Here is a 19,429-nt window from a genome sequence, read left to right on the forward strand (position 1 = left end):
CTACTGGAGTCTTCATCAAAGCTCACTCCAGCCCATCTTAACCATCCCAGCTTTTGAAGCCCTCCCCAGCCTGTCCTCAACTGAATGTCCATATATGGAACACAGACCATTCAAGATTGCCCAGTACTGGCCTTAGTTCCTTCAATGTGAAGAGCCAGATGTATACCCATTATTTTCTGATTAGAGATCCTCTGTGTTCATCCCACCCTTGTTTGAACTCTGTTACCGTTTTCTTCTCCACCACCTCCCTCAGGAGCGCATTCCATGCATCAACCACCCTCTCCGTAAAGAAGAATTTCCTAACATTACTCTTGAGTCTACCACCCCTCAACCTCAAATTATGCCCTCTGGTTTTACCATTTTCCTTTCTCTGGAATAGATTTTGTTCTATGTTAATATCTTTCAAATATTTGAATGTCTGAATCATATCTTCCCTGTCCCTCCTTTCCACAAGGGCAGGGCTGGCCAAGTCCGGTCCTCGAGATCTACTGGCAGACCAGATTTTCAGGATATCCACAATGAAAATGCATGAGAGAGATTTGCATACCAAAGAAGGCAGTGCAGGCAAATCTCTCTCATGCATATTCATTGTGGATATCCTGAAAACCTGGCCTGCCAGTAGATCTTGAAGACCAGCGTTTCAGTTTTCTACCATTCTGGGTGCAGAAGAACTTCCTTACGTTTGTACAGAATCTATCCCCTTTTAACTTTAGAGAGTGCCCTCTCGTTCTCTCTACCTTAGAGAGGGTGAACAACCTGTCTTTATCTACTAAGTCTATTCCCCTCATTATCTTGAATGTTTCGATCATGTCCCCTCTCAGTCTTCTCTTTTCAAGGGAGAAGAGGCCCAGTTTCTCTAATCTCTCACTGTTCGGCAACTCCTCCAGCCCTTTAACCATTTTAGTCGCTCTTCTCTGGACCCTTTCAAGTAGTACTATGTCTTTTTCATGTATGTCGACTAGTGTTAGATGCAGTATTCCAGGTGGGGACATACCATGGCCCGGTACAGCGGCATGATAACCTTCTCCGATCTGTTTGTGATCCCCTTCTTATTCATTCCTAGCATTCTGTTCGCCCTTTTCGCCGCCGCTGCGCATTGCGCGGACGGCTTCATTGACTTGTCAACCTGTGAAGACAGGATGCTGTGCTAGATGGAGCCTTATTGGTCTGACCCAATAAGGCTATTCTTATGTTCTTATGCCAGCAGGGCTCATGGCAAAATCTACTTGCCTATTATTCTTTTGTATAGCAGTGGCTCAAGTGTGAGGTGTCCAAAGTCTGAAAGTTGTCTGCAGCTCCAGATCTTCTAGATTTTCATAAGGCTCTGGATTTAATATATCTATCTTTATTTTTTCCTCAGGAAACTAATTGCAATCCATTGAGGTGGGTTGGGCAAGTTTGAGAAATATTGGGCCCCATTTCTAAAAAATAAAAATATCCAAAAGAAGCACAGACCTTGTATAATTTGATCAGTAACTCAGCCAGTGTTTGCTGGTTTACAGCTTCTAGGCAGTTCTCTGATAAAATGTCAATGTCTTGGTATCTATTATTACTCATTTTCTGTGGGAAAGGGGGTAGGGGAGTAGGGATTATTTCCATATCTGTTTCAAGTATTCAAAGCCTTGCCTATGCTGGTTCTATTATTGCTTATCTTTAAAATTAAGAAAGAATAAAGTTTGAAAAATAAAATCTCAGTTTATATTAGTTAGTGACAGCAGTGACACAACAAAGATGGAGTAAATGGGATAGGAGTTAAAAAAATGAAGGGATCGATGCATGGTCTTCCAAAAAAAAGGGTCAGAAAAGGTTCAAAGTCCAACTTTATTAAATAGCCAATATAAAATGCTCTCAGTGTTCACCATATAGAGATATGACCCAACACAGGGCCAAGTTTCCTGCATTAGGAGTCATAATCTTGTGATTAATGTGAAACTGTTTGGCATAAATTGAGAGTATACGATCTAATAAATAGAAACAAGAACATACCTTTATGCTTGCAGTATCAGGAGCTACTTTAGTCTGACGGCATTCTACACGGGAAAAAGGCTATTCAATAAAGTTGGCCGTTTTATGGAAAACCATTCATCTATCCCTACTTTTTTGGACTGCTTTACTCTCGTAGGGTTTGGTTGCTTTTCTTTGTTGGTGTAAATGGGACAGGTGCACAGTTCCTATTCCTTTCTTGTGTAATGCCTCCCTGTGAGTTATTATCCTATAGAGAAGCACAGCTACCTTGTCCTTCATGCAGTCTCAGAGTGTCATTGGCTACTGGAGCTTGGCTTGGTAAGGATCAAAGACAGAAGACTGGAGGCAGGAAGAGGAGAAGCAAGTCCAAGGCAACAGCAGGCAATGAGGAAAAATGTAACTCAAGCCCTAAGCACAAGCAGGCAGTGAAGTAAGAAACAAAGCAGGATCAAGAACAACTTGGGGTCGAGAATATCATTGCTGAACATAAGAGAGACCGGGATTAGGAGCTGAACTCCATGGCTTAGCTGACACTGCCTCAAGGGAACTGAGAAAGAAAGCAGGGAAGTGTGAACACTTGTTTTGGGGTGATGAGGAGAAATCATAGACCCCCTGGTGCAAAAATATCTTTCCACCCGTGGAAAATTGATTACCTTATCTCAGACCTAGCAGAGCCACCGATGTCTACTTTCGTTTCGTTTCTCAGAAACATAGAAGTAGTTATAGAAGAGTTAATATATTTTTATTAAGCCTACACATGAGCATTCATATCTACGGGTCAGACACATGATTGAAAAGTAATGAGAGCATGTTGAGAAAAAATGAGGTAGTCAAAGAGAAAATCAACCTCATTTATAATAATTTTTCAGTAATCAGCAGGTGCATAACTCTCTCAGCTATGGCCATTAACTGCATTCATTTCACACTTAACATCTACATTTGAAAATGATTTAAAAGCAAAATTGCTTTTCAGTTCAATTTTAAATTCTATTTTATAACTTCATCTTCCATTGACTATTTTTGCAGAATGTCAGTAAATGATAGTAGCAACTCCAGAGCCGAGAGTCATTTGCTCAGAATAGATTTGCCTTTTTTTCCCCAAATAATATAAACTCATCTGTTAATGTGTATTTCAAGTTCTAAAGTGAACCTGTAATATTTGATTTTGTTAACTGGAGGTTCTCCTCATTGATATTACTCGCACATTTCTTAAGACAAAAATTAATCTTTTACTTCTCTTTAGATGATTTCATATACTAAATCTGAATGCTGACCTTTATGTATTGGTGAAAATGGGCTCTGTTTTGTTACAAATAATATAATTATTGTTGATTCAAAGGGGCTCATTTTCAAAAAAGATAGATGTCCAAAAGACAGCACAAACCAGCATTTGGATGTCTTCCTAGTCAAAACGTCTAAGTGAGAGGGCACTCTCTAAAGTTGAAAGGGGATAGATTCAGAATAGGCCCGGGAGTCTTAGGTCCCTCCTGGGGGCGGGGCCTGAGGCACATGGGCCCAACCCGACCATGTGCCCAAGGCCCCGCCCCCAGGAGGGACCTAAGGCTCCCGGGCCTATTCTGATTGGCCCAGGCGCCTTAGGCCCCACCAGTAGGCGGAGCTTTGGGACGGATGGGCCAATCCGGCCTCATTCCGTCGTTGGCTGCCTGCCGGACAGGCGGGTTTGGCTCCCGTCTGTCCGGCCAACTACACAAAGGTACAGGGAAGGGGGGTGGGGGTGTCGTGAGGGTCGGCCAGGGGGGTCGTGGGTCGGCTGGGGGGGCGGTCGGAGGTTCTTGGGGGGGGGCGGTTGTTGGGGGGAGGGGGGTTTGCGTTGAGGGCAGGAGGGCCTGGGATCCCTCCTGCCCGTAATGTAGTGCGGGGTGGGGGTAGTGGGTCGCCGTGGCCAGGAGGGTTTGGGCTCCTTCCTGGCCCAAACAACTAGCGGGGGGGGGGGGTCGCCAAGGCCAGGAGGATTTGGGCTCTCTCCTGGCCTGAACAACTAGCGGGGGGGGGGGGTCGCCAGAGCCAGGAGGGCTTGGGCTCCCTCCTGGCCCGATATTGTCAGGGAGTTGGGGAGTCGGCGGGGCAAGAGGGCTTGGGCTCCCTCTTGCCCCGATTGTGTCGGGGGTGCCGCGGTTGGCTGGGGCAAGAGGGCTTGAGCTCCCTCTTGCCCCGATCGTGTCGGGGAGTCGGCGGTGCAAGAGGGCTTGACGTCAGAGAAAGGGCGGGACCGCAGGAAGAGGAAGCAGCGCAGGCGCAGGGCTCACAGAAGGGCCGGGATCGCCAAGAGGAAGCAGCAGGACACCGGTAGGAGCTTCTACATGATGGAGGGGGGGTCGGGAGGCTGTGGGGGTGCGAGCGGTCCTTCAGGGTGGGGGTGCGGGTGGGAGTGCGTGCGAGCGGTCCTTCGAGGTGGGGGTGCGGGTGCGTGCGAGCGGTCCTGCGGGGGGGGGGGGGGTGAATCGGACTTCGGGTGGGCATCAGGCTTTCAGGGTGGGGACAGGACTTCAAGGGGGAGAGGAGAGTCGGGGACTCCAGAGGAGAGTCAGGGCGGGCGAAAGGAGAGTCAGGCAGCATGCGCGGTATACGGGTGTGCGTGGTATACAAAATTTTTTTTACATATATTTCGGTTTCCCGCACGCTATACCCGTGTGCACGTTTTACACGGGTGCGCGTTATCTACGTGAAAATACGGTAATCCTAATCTTCCATTCTGTTACGTGCCTTCTAGATTCCATATGCTAGGTGATGTACCAAAGCAACCGTAACTAGGGAGGACAGAAAAGTCTGCCCTCAAAACTGTGGTCCCGAGCATGGCATCATAACATGGTTGCCACATCCACTCGGTATAACCGAGTAAAAGTATGAAGAGAGGACCAAGTAGCTAGAGATTAAGAATTTTTTAGAGTATATCATTCAAAGATTCAAAGAGAACTCATTAATAATTATCAGGTTTTAAAGATTGGAAATGTTTTTCAGTTTAAGAGTTCCTCTGATCTAGACATCGCAAATTTCTGAGAGTCATTTCACTTTTGGTATTGATTTTCTTGTACACTTGCCTGTATATGTGTTTTTGATTCACTGAGTATTTGTCCCATACTTTCTTGAATTCATCTCTACCACCTCCGTTCTACAATTCACCCATCATTTACATAAAAAATATTTCCTTTGATTATTCCTCAGTCTATCCTCTTTCAACCTCATCTTATGATCCCTCATTCCAAAACTTCCTTTTAATTGATAGATATTTATGCCTTTCAGGAATTGAATTTTTTTATGCTGTCTCCCCTATCCTGCCATTATACTAAAGGATACATATTTAGATCTTTAAGTTTGTCCCCATATGCTTTTAACAAAGATAACCGACCACTGTAGTTTCTGTCCTCTAGGCCATTTCACATCTTTTTGAAGGTATGGTCTCCAGAACTGCAGACAGTATACCAAACAAGGTTTCACCAGAAAGACTTACATAGAATTATTTCACAATTTTTTTGTTATAGTTTATTGCTCACTGATCCAGAGAGCATATCCTTCTCAAGGTATATAACAATAATAAATATATACAATCCACTTAAATACAACAGTATTCAAAACAAATATCATATACATCCATTACTACATAGGTAAACCTCACCCACCACCCTCCTCAATCTCATATGCCTTTGCTTCTCACTCATTAGTCTTACATCATTTTACTCATTCAAACATGTGTCCTCTCACCTCTCATTCTCCCTGGCCTTATGTGCCCTTACCTCTCACTAGAGCCCAACCAAAACCAGGATCTTTCATTTCTACCGAAACCAAATCTGCAACTGAAACTGACTACTTGGTTTTGGCAGAAACCTAAGATGAGAATGAAATTGGCCTCCACTCCCTTTCCCCCACCTGACAGCAAAGAACCCCCTTCTCAGACTCATCCACCATTGGCAGCCCTCTCCTGAACCCACCCCCTAGTGGCAGCCCCCTCTTGGGTCATGTTGTTGTTGGCTAGTGGATGCAGGGGGAATCCCCTCTTGCTGCTGCCCATGCCTGCTCCAATGTCAAAATAACTACCAGGACTTCCAGCGGTAGTATGATGGGACTGCCAGTGGAGATTATGGCAACCATATTGAGATTAGAATCGGCATGCGAAGTAGCAATCTTCAGTCACTCCTGCTCATGCCAGTTCCAATTTTAAAATGGCAGCTGCAACATCAAGCAATAACAACATGGTAGGCTGCCACTGGGGGAGTGGGTTCAGGAGATGGGATGCAGCCGGTTTGTGGTTCTGGGATAGGAGTTGTATTTGTTTGGGGAGGAGAAGGAAGGGAATGCTACTGGCTATGGCATAGTTTTGGTTCAAGCTGAAAAAGCTTAGGTAGTTTTGATGGAAACAAGTCTAAACATATATTTCGGGTCAGTTTCAGTGCCATAGCTGAATTACGCAGAAATTCATTTGGCCTATAGCTCTCCCCTCCCTTTTCCTCCTTCCTGTTGCTGATCCCTCTCTCTCTCACACACAAACATATGCATAAAACCCTAACTAACTAGGCTGATTCACTCATACATCTTTCTCACCCCCTCAACTCCCAAGTAATCTCCTTTCTTGCTCTTTTCCAGTTGATCCCTTCTCAAACCATTCTTTTACCAGTTGAGCAACTTTTCACAAACCTTTCCCCACCAATCCCCTTTCATACTCCCTTGAGAAATTTCTACTCTCATCCAACCTTCCTCCATCTCTCATCCCTCATCTGCTTGCTGTCAGAGTCAATAATTAGAGAAGGAGACCGACTGGTGGCTCTTCTGGCTGTTTCTTTCTCCTCTGCCACTAAGAGCTAGAGTCTAGCACCTTGAATTGTGTAGTGATACAGTTCCTTCAAGTATTTGGACTTGAGGCTTTGTTACTCTTTAATTGCATTGTCTTTTATTATCAGTGATGGATAGGAGAAAATTGAAGACTGGTTGGGGAGAGGATGGAATTCATGATTTGTGGTAATACTGGGATGGGAAGGAAAAAGGCTTCTGATAATCATAGTTGTGTTGGACCCTTTCATTTCATGATAAAAGTACAAACTTCAAGGACTACAAATTTATACTCTTATCATGAATGGCCTCAGAGTCATGGAAGACCAAAGACTTTAATTAGAATTCCCTCTGTATTAAAGATTTTCTTCTATTTGTGTCTATGGGGAAAAATGACTAGTAAAGAGGGCCCTAAATATATTTAGAATTTTATTATATCAATAAACTTCTACGCCATACTGGCTCTGTGTAAGTCTGAGCTGCAGGGTGCAGGAACCCTTGCAATAGTTTAAAGTTTCAGGAGACCAGTGTGAGAGTTCCTACAACAAATGGTTCAGTCCCAGAGCTGCATGATACACAGAACAGGAATTTCTTACAGCTGGTAGAAACTATGGACGGCAGAGTAGGTTTTGACAGAGATTTTGGCAGTTGTAACCCAAGCACAGTACCGGGTAGAGCTTTGGATTCTTGCCAGGAAATAGCTAAGAAGAAAAAAATTAAAATAATTTAAATTGAATCAGGTTGGGCCGACTGGACGGACCATTCGGGTCTTTATCTGCCGTCATCTACTATGTTACTATGTAGGTAGTAGATCTGAGGACTGGTGACAGGGGCTGACTGTCTTCTTGGGATGTAGTTAGGGGTGGCAGCTAACTGACTTGCTGGGATAAAGGCTGGGGAGAGCAGGGATCTCAAAGTCCCTCCTTGAGGGCCGCAATCCAGTCGGGTTTTCAGGATTTCCCCAATGAATATGCATTGAAAGCAGTGCATGAACATAGATCTCATGCATATTCATTGGGGAAATCCTGAAAACCCAACTGGATTGGGGCCCTCAAGGAGAGACCTTGAGACACCTGATTAAGAGTTTATTTAGTACGTTTTCTTTTTTCTTCGACAAGGACTAATAATAATAATAACTTTATTTTTCTATATCGCCTTAATCTTGCGACTTCTAGGCGGTTCACAGAGAAGAATAGCTGTACAGTCAGCGAATTAAAACATACAGATAGAGAAGATGTCACAGAGCGATCAGAGATTACAATGGTGCATATTGGCAAGAAGAATGATATATATAGATTACAATATAATTTTAACATATTACATTGAAATGGTTGGAAAGCCAGCGAATAACAGAATACAAATGGTGAAGAAGACATTGAAGAGTCAGAGAATACGGAATACAAAATACCGTTAACGGGGAAAAAGTGGATTCAGTATGGTGAGCGGTAGCTTTGAGAGGGGGGGGAGGAAGTCTAGCTATGAAATAAATTTTTTTGAACAGAGTGGTCTTTAATTCTAGGTAAACAGCCTTAGTAAATGAGGGTGACGGGACTAAATCGCGCGAGACAACGGCGCGCAGACAACTGAGCGCAAGGTTGACGGCGCGCCGAAGAAAAGCACTCTTTTAAAGGGCTCTGACGGGGGGGGTGGGGGGGAACCCCCCACTTTACTTAACAGACATTGCGCTGCCATTGTGGGGGGTTGTAACCCCCCACATTATACTTAAAACTGAACTTTTTCCCTAAAAAACAGGCAAAAAGTTTGGTTTCAAGTATAATGAGGGGGGTTACAATCCCCCAAACCCCCCCCCGCCACCGCGATGTCTGTTAAGTAAAATAGGGGGGTTCCCCACCAACACCCCCCGTCAGAACCCTTTAAAATAGTGCTTTTCTTCGGCGCGCCGTCAACCTTGCGCTCAGTTGTCTGCACGCCGTTGTCTCGCGCGATTTTGTCTATGAACCGTAAATGAGACCCTGAAAAGGCTGGTATAGACCTTAGAAGAGATTACCACACGTCGGTCCCCAAAGCTCCTCACTTCAGTGGCGAAAATGGCAATGGGACGAGGTGCGGTTGAGAAAGGTTTCAACTGCTGGCTCCTAATCCCAACAAAATCTGTCAAGCCCTGGATAACTGCATATTTGTTTTCAGACAAGAAAACTAAGAAATCATTCTGTTTTGGGCTTGAGGCAGAAGATTACAACTCAGTGAATCGGTGAAGTTCATCGTCTGTTTCTGCGAGCTATAAACAAACAGTGCTAGGAGGCTGGCGCCTTCGACTCAAAAAGGTCACGGCATGGGGCATGCTGAGCACACCTGATGAGTAACAGAACAAAAATCAATGGCTTTTACCTTTATTCCTTCAGTAGAAAAGCAAGGACATCACAATGGGTCTAAAATACTTTAACCCAGTGGTCTCAAACTCAAAGCCTTTGCAGGGCCACATTTTGGATTTGTAGGTACTTGGAGGCCCTCAGAAAAAAATAGTTAATGTCTTATTAAAGAGTTTGAGACCACTGAGTTAAGGGGAACGGTTAATCTGCTGGCTGGGTTGGAGGGCAGAGGGGAGAACAGGACAATCAAGCCATTGTGACATCACTGATGAGGCTGGCTCTTATTGGTGGAATGAGGCATTATGACATCACAATCTCAGCTCTGCTTCCCAAAGACAAACAGGATGTCATGGTTACAGTTAAGCCAGTGGTCTCAAACTCCACCCCTTTGCAGGGCCACATTTTGGATTTGTAGGTACTTGGAGGGCCTCAGAAAAAAATAGTTAATGTCTTATTAAAGAAATGACAATTTTGCATGAGGTAAAACTCTTTATAGTTTATAAATCTTTCCTTTTGGCTAAGTCTTAATAATAATATTGTAGTTTATAGCTAAAGAGGCATATGATCAAGAAACGGTTTTATTTTTCTTTTGTGATTATGATAAACATACTGAGGGCCTCAAAATAGTACCTGGCGGGCCGCATGTGGCCCCCGGGCCGCATGTTTGAGACCACTGCTTTAACCAAACAGATAGTTCGATGTTATATAAACACAAAGGTCATTTTTACGTCTTTTAGAAAGTGGAACAGAAACTTCAAATGTACTGTACTACAATATCTTCCATCTAATGTAAAGAATTATCCTGCCACAAACAGAGTTTTTTTCCTGTTTTGTTCAGCAGATGGAATTTGTTTTTTATCCCCAGGGAAATACTAGAATATACTAGCCTTTCAGAAATAACAATTAAATTAGCTTAATTACTTCATGTTGACTTGACAAGTCATTGCATTTTAATGTAAAATCTGCCAGTTGCAATTAATGGTTGTTGGTATTAGTTTAATTGATTTACCGTCTACTTACTTAATACAGCATGCAAGAAAGTTCAGTGTAACTTACAGCAATTCAATGGAGAAATCTTTTCCCAAGGGTACATTAACCTGAAGTATAAGAAACTGCTGGATCAGTCCAACTGGAATTAAAAGAAAATTTGTACATGTTGTAAAGTCTTTACAGCTAAGATTTTAGCAATGTCTACCTAAATATTTCCTAATTATTCAAACAAGCATATAATGGAAGAAAACCCCTAGTACATAGGCCCTGAATTTTAGTTTCAGTTATGGCTCAGAAGTCAGCCTAAAAACTCCTTTTGGTGCCTGGTTTTGGTTTTAGCCAAAAGGTTATTTTAATTTCCAGCCATGTTTTTGATTTTGGCTGAAAATGACTATGTGTTTTTGGTGGAAGCTGAAAATTTGTGCTTTGCCCCGTTTGTTTCCCTCTCTCCCCCGCTGGATCCCCCTAAGTGCCTTTCCTCTTCCATTCATAATTCCCCTGGCCTATTTTACAATCCCTGGTGTAGTTGGGGAAGGAGCTCTCTAAAGTTACTCATGCCTATTCTGGCTCTGCTCTCAAAATGGCTGCCACGACCAGGACATCATTTCTGCCCCGACTACACTACTAGATCACCAGAAGTTGTAAAGATGGAGATGGGAGGATAGAGTAAGGGTAAAGAGAGAGAGAGAGAGGCGATGAGATGAGGTTGTAGGGAAGAAATGAGAGATGGGGATAAAAACCCTTAAGGGTTGAGTGAGATGAGTCTCAGAAAGTGGGTTGTGAGAGAGGGGTGGGAAGGAATTGAACTGGTAGCTGATAAAATGAGATAAGCCTGGACATACTGACAGAGGGAAGGCCATAAGCCAGGGGAGGATTGAGATACGGGAGAATGTATAATATTATCCAAGATCTATCCATTTTAGTCTTGTGAAAATCTAGTTAGCCAACAGTTTAATATATTGTGCCACTCAGTCCCCTCATTTAATGGCCTTCTGTCCTATGTTTTGTTTGAATTAAACATTTTTTTTAAATTATATACCACCATGCTGTTATAGTAGCATTCCACACATCAAATATTGGATAAATCAATCAATCTCTACTTAGGGTTATTTTTCTGCTGGTTATGCCTGGGGCTAGTTTTATATATTTAGTGTTACCTTTGGCTGCATGAGAATTTGGTATTGATTCTGAGTTTGCTGTTTCAGACGATAATTTTATAACGTTTCCTAATTTGTGCAGCAAGAACGTACATATGTTACATCAACGGTCAAAGAAAAATATATTTTTCTGTTTACTTTGAAATTCGCCCCATTAAAACCACACGTATATTTATTTATGCCTGCTATTTCATAGACACTTTTTTTTTTTTTAGATTTTATAAGTTATGTATACAGGATATTAACATATGACAGAGAAAATGAAACAATCTTCCAACACAATTCTTCAAGGGGAAAGGGGATGGAACTTGACATACTGTCTTTCTATGGTTACAATCAAAGCAGTTTACATATTATATGCAGGACTTATTTTGTACCTGGGCTAATGGAGGGTTAAATTACTTGCCCAGAGTCACAAAAAATTGCAGTGGGAATTGAGCCCAGTTCTCCAGGTTCTCAGGCTGCGGCACTAACTACTAGGCTATTCCTCCAAGAGTCTAGCAGACAGCTCGACCTTTTAAAACCAGAATAATTGAACATCGGTCTTGCCTTACATGCAACAAGATTGAAGCACCGATGGTGCGGCATTGCCTGGATTTGAACCATTCCTTCACGGAAATGCGTTGTTGGATTATAGAACATCTTTTTTCCATCAAGCAAAGGAGGGTATTTTAAAACGTTTTAAGGTAGCGCAAACAAAAATGGATTTTTAGATTGAACACTTGCACCCCTAGTGGCTTGAATGCCAGAGTTGAATGGCGCGCCTTTTTCTGAAATCCCTGTATGTATGAGAACAGTGGTTTGGGATTGGTCTGTTTTCCCTTACCATTATCTTATTGGTTGCCATTGACGCATCTCTTTTAAGCCTCACCAGACGCCGAGTCGCCATTTTCTTGAAGAGAATCTTTGAAGCGGTAGCTCTTTTTTTCACCGTAAGTGAAGTGCAATTGGTTTCTATGCTACAAGTTAGGCTTTAATTGCAAATGAATTGATTTTCTTTCTATGGTATTTTTGTCTCCCCGTTGACTTTGCAGGCTTTTGTATCTATAAGTCATTTTTTTTAAAGCGAAATAGCCTTATCAGGAATAATGGGAGATATGGTAAATAACAGATTAACATGTACTGTGGTTTAGTAAATAACCTTATTTACTACTAGTCTTTAAGCCCGTTACATTAACGGGTGCTAGAACATATGTGTGTGTGTCTGTCTTTATTTCTTTCTCTCTCTCCTTAGTCGCTTTTTTTCTTTCTGCCTATCTTTTTCCTTGGCTGTCCATCATCACCCCTTGCCTGCTCCCCCTGTCCATTTTCCCTTCCTTTTACCTCCCCTGTGTCCACCACCACCCCTTCACTGCTCTCCTTATGCAGCAGCAGCCCTTCTCCCTTTGTTTTACCTCCCCTCTGTCCAGCAGCACCTGTTTCCTTCTCCCCCTGTCCAACATTAGTCCTCCGTTCCTTTTTCTTCACCCCCCCTGTCCATCAGCATCTCTTTCGTTCTCCCCCTGTCCAACGGGTGTTAGAGTAGACTGTTTTTTTTTCCTTTCTCTCTCTGTGCTTGGATGCTGTCTGTCTGTCTGTCATTCTTTCTGTTTGTGTGTCTGCCTTGTGCCCTGCCTGCCTGTATTTCTCCATTGCGTCATGCCTGCCTATCTCTTGGTGTGTGCCCCCGGCACACCCTTCCCCCCAAAACAGCCCCGTTTTCCAATGCCCCTGCCCCCTTTTGTGCCATGCCTGCCTGCTCCGTGCCCCCCTTCTGTTTCCCCCCTATGATTGCTGCTGGCCCAGCAAACCCCTCACCTCAAAGCAGTCCCCTTTCCCTCTCCCCTTGTTGAGCCATGCCTGCCTGCTCTGTGATCCCCTGCCCATGATTGCTGTGTGCCCCCAGCACACCCCTACCCCCAAAGCAGCCCCTTTCCCTCTCCCCCTGTTTGCCTGCCATGCCTGCCTGCTCCCTGTGCATCAGCATTTCCCTCCCCTTCACCTGTTCCTTCGTAGCAGCATGCAGATAAAATGGCTCCCTTAGTTATTTGCTGGTTTTTTGTTTTTTTTTTAGTTTAAAGATGCCGACGCGGCTCCTCTCACGATCCCGCCTGCGTCGGAAGCCTTCTCTGACACAGGCCGGGATCGTGAGAGGAGCCATGGCGGCAGCGTTAAACTTTAAAAAAAAATCGAACAAAGAACTAAGGTAGCCGTTTTCAAAGCCGCCGCGGCGGCTTAAGGGACAGGATTGTACAGCTGGACTTGATCCTGGGCCCGCGTCTGCCCTCCTCCGACAGCCGGCTCCCTCGAAGCCCTCCTCCCCCCCCCTTTCCCTTCCCGCGGTAACTAAGGGAGCAGTTTTCAAAGCCGCCGCCGCGGCTTAAGGGACAGGATTGTACAGCTGGACTTGATCCTGGGCCCGCGTCTGCCCTCCTCCGACAGCTGGCTCCCTCGAAGCCCTCCTCCCCTCCCCCTTTCCCTTCCCGCGGTCCGTTTGGCTGCGGTCCGGCCTGTGGAGGCGATTGACTGGTGACGTACAACCCGCACATGCGCACTAAAAAAAACGGGACAGCTCAGGGAACACGATTTTTTTAGTGCGCATGCGCGTCTACCATTTTATTATATTAGATTAATATAATTTCAGGCATAAAAGGCCAAATTCAAATCATCAGTTCCAGAAATGTAATCAAGTTACATATGCATCTCGGGAAGTGTCTCAGGTTCTGATAAACATTTAACAGCCATTACATAGGATCAAAGACAAAATCACAGCCGACTTTCTCCCAAATTAAAAGATATCCAAGAGTGGTTGGAAGGATATTAAGATAAGGTTGAATGCAGTACAAATATCAATGATGCAATAAATGAGAAGTTTGCGGGCTTTGACTCAAGATTGCATTAGACTGAGGAAATAAAATGAAGACCTAGAGATTATGATTAATGAACATATGCTATGAGAATGCTTACAAGACTGTAAAGGACTATAAATCGAATTGATGACCTGATACACAAGTTTTGCTTAAAAAATCATATTGGCATTAGATCTGAAAAATGACAAGAAGGAGAAACTAACACATTTGTTTGCCATAGATTAAGAAGATGCTGAGGATAGCTGGTTTTTGAACTAATCTTACAAAGCACTGAGATATACCACATCCATCCAAAGATTGATCAGGCATTGCCTTATGCAATACTTATCTTATCTTATAATATAATAAAAGGCTACTCGCGCATGCGCACTCCCATCTGCGTGCGTCCTTTTTCCGTGAGATGTAGGGCATTGCAGGTAGGAGTGCGCATGCGCGCGAAGCTAGCTCTCTCTCTCTCTCCCTCCCCTCCCAGGCGGAGAAGGCTTCCGACGCAGGCAGCGATCTTGAGAGGAACCGCGGCGGAAACTTTAAACTTAAAAATAAACTTCTTCCGGTACTGCCGTTTTTCCTGCTGTGCCCTCTCGATCTCCTTAACCACAGTGAGTGCGATGGTAGGCCAGACCGTGGGAAGCAAAGGGGGGAGGGTTTGGGGGAAATGCTGCTGCACAGGGATCTGTAGGGGAAGGTAAATACCGCTGCTGCTGCTGCTGCTCAGAGAAGTGGATGGAGAGGGAAATGCTGTTGCTGCACAGGGAAGTGAGGTTGGGGGAGGGAAATGCTGCTGCACAGGGAAATGAAGGGGGAGGGAATGTTACATATGGAGTAGGGAGAGAGACAGATAGAAATAAAGACAGACAGACAGCGGGAGGGAGGGAGACAGAAAGAAAGAAAGGAAGAAAGACACAGGGGCAGGAAGAGGGACAGAAAGACAGACAGAGAAAGGGTGTCAGGGAGAGAGAAATACAGCAGGAGGTAGAGAGAGAGAGAAAGAAAGAAAGACAGACAGACATCTATTCTAGCACCCGTTAATGTTAACGGGCTTAAAGACTAGTATAATTTATAAATCTACAGATCAGCAGTACAAGGTAAAATAAATTAAGGATAGATAAGCTAGTTTAGATTTGATTTATAGAGTATGAAAGGCCTTGTTTCAAAAATTGGGCCTTTCACCTTCTGTAGTGCTAAACTTAAAATTGTAACAGCTAAGATTGTAAAGAAAGAAGACATGCTGTTAATTTATCCCCCTCCCTCCCCCTTTTACAAAACCATAGCGTGTTTTTTTAGCGCCGGCCACAGCGGTAACAGCTCATGAGCATTGGAGCTGTTACTGCTTCAGCCAACACTAAAATCCATCAACTCAGACAACAGAACTCATTATTAACATTCCGTAAAATGGTAAAGACCCTCCTCTTCAACTAAAGATCACCCTCAGTCTACTCCCCGCCTTAAGCCCCACTTCTCTCCTCTCTCCCCTGTCTTTCTTCTCCCTAAATTTCAGTATAGTCCTCTCTTAGTCTATACTCTGACAAATTGTATCTAAACTCAAATAACTTGTACTTAAACTAAACTACTTATACTTAAACTCTACTCTTAATTTGCTGTATACTCCCTGTATTTAAATTACTACACAGTCTTGTATGTCCAAACATTTAAACCTATTGTACTTCTTATATGTCTAATTACTCTCCATTGTGTATGTTCACTTGTAGACCGTTCTGAGCTACTGGGAGGACGGAATAAAAATCTAAATAAATAAATAAATAAAAGGAGGAGTTAATGAGTCAAACACATTCCAAAAGATCTCTGGATATTTTCAGAAACGCTTTTAGCTTTTTCAGTCTTACATTCAAATTTTTCTAACTCGCAGAACTCAACGACACCACATAAGACTTGGTAAAGCTCTCATGATCTTTCAGTTTTATGTGTCTGGTCATCATTGGTCTTTACTATAATGACTTTCAAATCAGCTTTCTTAAATATTCTTATAAATACTTTCACCATACAAATTATCTTCTTCATTTCATGAACCCTTGTATTCATCCTGATACAAAATATAATTATGCTGGATCAGCCACTCAGCCAGTTTCATTAGAAAAGCCTTTGAAATTCATTGTTGGTCCATCCTCTTGTCCGAAGTTTCTTAAATGATCTTTAAGACACCTGTCTGTGGTATTCGTGCATATCTTTCTTAAGAGATGTTTTATTTTCAGTCATAAGAATAGTATACATTCTTTTTATCATTCATTGTTTTTATCCCACATGGATTTTTATTTTAATGTTTCTTTGATATTAACATTTTTATATTTTCTATGCATGTATTGCTATTTTTTGTTATACTGTTTGGTATTTGGGGTTTTTTTTGGTGATCTAATACTGTTTGGTAGATACATGTTTTGAGACCTGTTATTTAGATTAATTTATCTACTCGCCTATTTATTATTTTTTTAAGCATTATGGTAATTGAATGATTCATTTAGGGCCCCTTTTACAAAGCCGTAGTAGCGATGCTGCTGCGTTTAATGCACCAAAGCTCATTCAATTCCTATGGGCTTCGGTGCATTTACCGCGGCAGTATCGCTATTGCAGCTTTGTGAAAGGGGCCCTTATTTTGTATAAGTATTCATTTATATATTTAGGTGTACTTTTATATTAGTCATGGTACACAGGTGGCCATTTATATGTATAGATGACTTCTTGAATACCAGATAGCATAAAAGTACATACCATGCTTTGATGACACATGCAAGTGGCAGAGAATGTGTATATATCTAGGCACAACTACTTTAACATCAACCCTATAGCTGGTGTAAATGCCTGCGCCTAGATGCATGAATGTATATAAAATGTAGGCCAGCAAAATGCTCTGATTGGCTCAGGCACCTAAGGCCCCTCCCATAGGAGGGGGGTTCGGTGGGTCATGGGTTCAGGGAGTGCCAGCAGGAAGGAGTGGTCATCCCTCCTGCCAGTTTTCCTTTTGTTCTTTGATTAGGGGCCATCCTCCCACAATGACTGCTATTATGGTCCCTCCCCGAAAAGGAGATGCCTAGGGCCACTTAAGCTTGCCACGTCCACGCCCAGCTATGGGTGACTTTAAGTGTCCCTAGACACTTCCATTCACCCGTGACAGACACCTACAATGTAGGCGGCCTGCCATGGATTGTTTTTTTTTAGAAAACATGTGTCCTGTTTGACAGCAGGTTAGACAGCAGTAGGATGGCTATCGCCGTCTACAATTGGGACGCTGTTTATGGAATTTGGCCCATACAGTATACTTTATTTGCACCAAGAGAAGCCATAGTAGATAATCAGCCCACCCAGTTGTCTTTCTTTCTGATTCTCTACCATTTGGGTAGGTAAGCATACAATTCTGTAATTAAACCAAGAGCAAATACTATCCCATGTCTTTTAGCCAACCTCTCAATCCTTGTCCCAAATATGTCCAAACTACACCACAGCACCAGCTTCAACCACTCATACCAGTAGGTCACCCCAAGCATTCAACATCTCCTTCACATTTCCTCTGAACCTAACATATAGCAAATGAAGATATTTACAACTTTAGTCATAGAGGAGGGAAGAAGGAAGACAACATATTTCCAGATAAATTGAGTATATATGCTCCAACATGTCTTTTGTTTTCATCTCAAATGCACTTGACCTAAATGCCATCATTGGATAAAGTGAGATTGACTGTAACTTGAAAAAGAGCATTTTGTTATGCGGGGTATAGCTTGTGGAATATGTTGCCAACTGAATTGCAATCTATGAAAAGTTATTTGGGCTTTTATAAGTTGTTGGAAACATGGCTTTTCAGTTCAATATTTTTATTAAGCTTTATGAAAAGATACAGTCCAAAAATGCATTCAGATACATGTACGACACCGGGATCTCGAAACTAATAACACTTAGTGTAACACAGCAGTAACTACAATCAATTGTAATTGGGTTTGAAACCTTCTAAGAGATCCAAAGTACTTGGACTGTTTATAAGAAAACAGAAAGAAAGAAAGAAGGAGAGAAAAGATAAAAGAAAGAGAAGGAGAGAAAGAGAAAGAGAGAAGGACAGGAGTCACTAGTCGATCCCTGGCGGTTATTTAATCCAAAGGGTAGGGAGTACTCTCACTTTTCACCACCACACAATACATACACCAGAATAGACTTCTTTCTTTTATCCTCTTCCCTAACTCATGACCTTACAAACACCATTATTCATCCGATCTCTCTTACGGATCATGCGGCTATTTCTCTGCATCTACTTCTCTCTGAGCCTCGTAAAGAATCTCCATCTTGGAGACTGAATAATACTTTACTCTTAGATACTGAAATAGCTGAAAAAATAAGATCCTTCACCACTGAATTCTTTGAATTTAATTCCAATGACCCTGCAGTTTGCCCTTCCATTGTTTGGGAGGCTTACAAAGCTACCATTAGAGGTGAATTAATTAAGCTCGCCTCCTGGAAAAATAAACAATCCATACAAAAAGAGAAAGAATTAGAATCTTCTATCAAAATGTTAGAATTACAACACATGTCTGCTCATTTGTATGACCCGTCCATACATCAACGTATACAAAATCTTAAATACGAATATAATACTTTGGTTTCGTGCACAGCCAGGAGGGATATTTTTATTTCATCCTCTGGTCACTACATGGGTGACAACCTCATGGGCCGTCCTTTGGCTAGATACCTTAAAACTAAATCTAAACGTTTGCACATCGCAGCTGTTCAAGACCCGTCAGGACAGATGGTTAAGACTAGGTCCCTGATTTCTTCTCAATTTGAACAATTCTATACCTCCTTATATAAATCCGAACACTCAGCCTCTGACTTTGAGATAGACTCTTTTCTTGCTCCCTTGATTCCCTCATCCTTATCAGATTCTGTAAAAATGGAACTTGATTCCCCTATCACTATATCTGAAATAGAAGCTGCAATTACTTCCCTGCCCAATAGTAAAGCACCGGGTCCAGATGGCTTCACTAATGAGTTTTTCAAACAATTTCGAACTCTTTTGGCCCCTCATCTTCATACTTATTATGAATTTCTACATTCTACTCCAGATAAACAATTTAATTTTACTGAGGCTACTATTGTAGTTATTCCTAAACCTGACAGAGATCCCACCTTGGTTAAAAATTTCCGCCCCATTTCTCTTCTTAATCTAGATTATAAAATTATGGCAAAACTTCTTTCTCTGAGACTCAATAGAGTGATCCCCTCTCTAATTCACAAAGATCAAGTAGGATTTATTAAACACAGATACATAGGTGATAACTTACGCCTCTTCCATCATGTTAATGCCCATGCTAAAACTCTTTCAGATCCTGTAATCGGCCTGGCTGTTGATGCTGAA

The 19,429-nt window shown here is 42.7% G+C and overlaps 2 protein-coding genes across 14 annotated transcripts in view; one reads left to right on the plus strand and one right to left on the minus strand.

The window, feature by feature from the left end:
* LOC117351126 overlaps positions 1–19,429 on the plus strand; it is a 690,625-nt gene that overhangs the window by 423,196 nt on the left and 248,000 nt on the right. The gene's annotated exons all lie outside the window — the stretch shown is intronic.
* CFAP20DC (CFAP20 domain containing) overlaps positions 1–19,429 on the minus strand; it is a 153,794-nt gene that overhangs the window by 107,028 nt on the left and 27,337 nt on the right. For both annotated transcript variants that reach the window (XM_033925976.1, XM_033925975.1), the window contains exon 4: positions 10,134–10,206. In XM_033925976.1, coding sequence (XP_033781867.1) covers positions 10,134–10,206 — 73 coding nt within the window. The remainder of the gene's footprint in view (positions 1–10,133; positions 10,207–19,429) is intronic.

The sequence above is a fragment of the Geotrypetes seraphini genome, chromosome 17, assembly GCF_902459505.1.
Source record: "Geotrypetes seraphini chromosome 17, aGeoSer1.1, whole genome shotgun sequence".
Taxonomy (NCBI): Eukaryota; Metazoa; Chordata; class Amphibia; order Gymnophiona; family Dermophiidae; genus Geotrypetes; species Geotrypetes seraphini.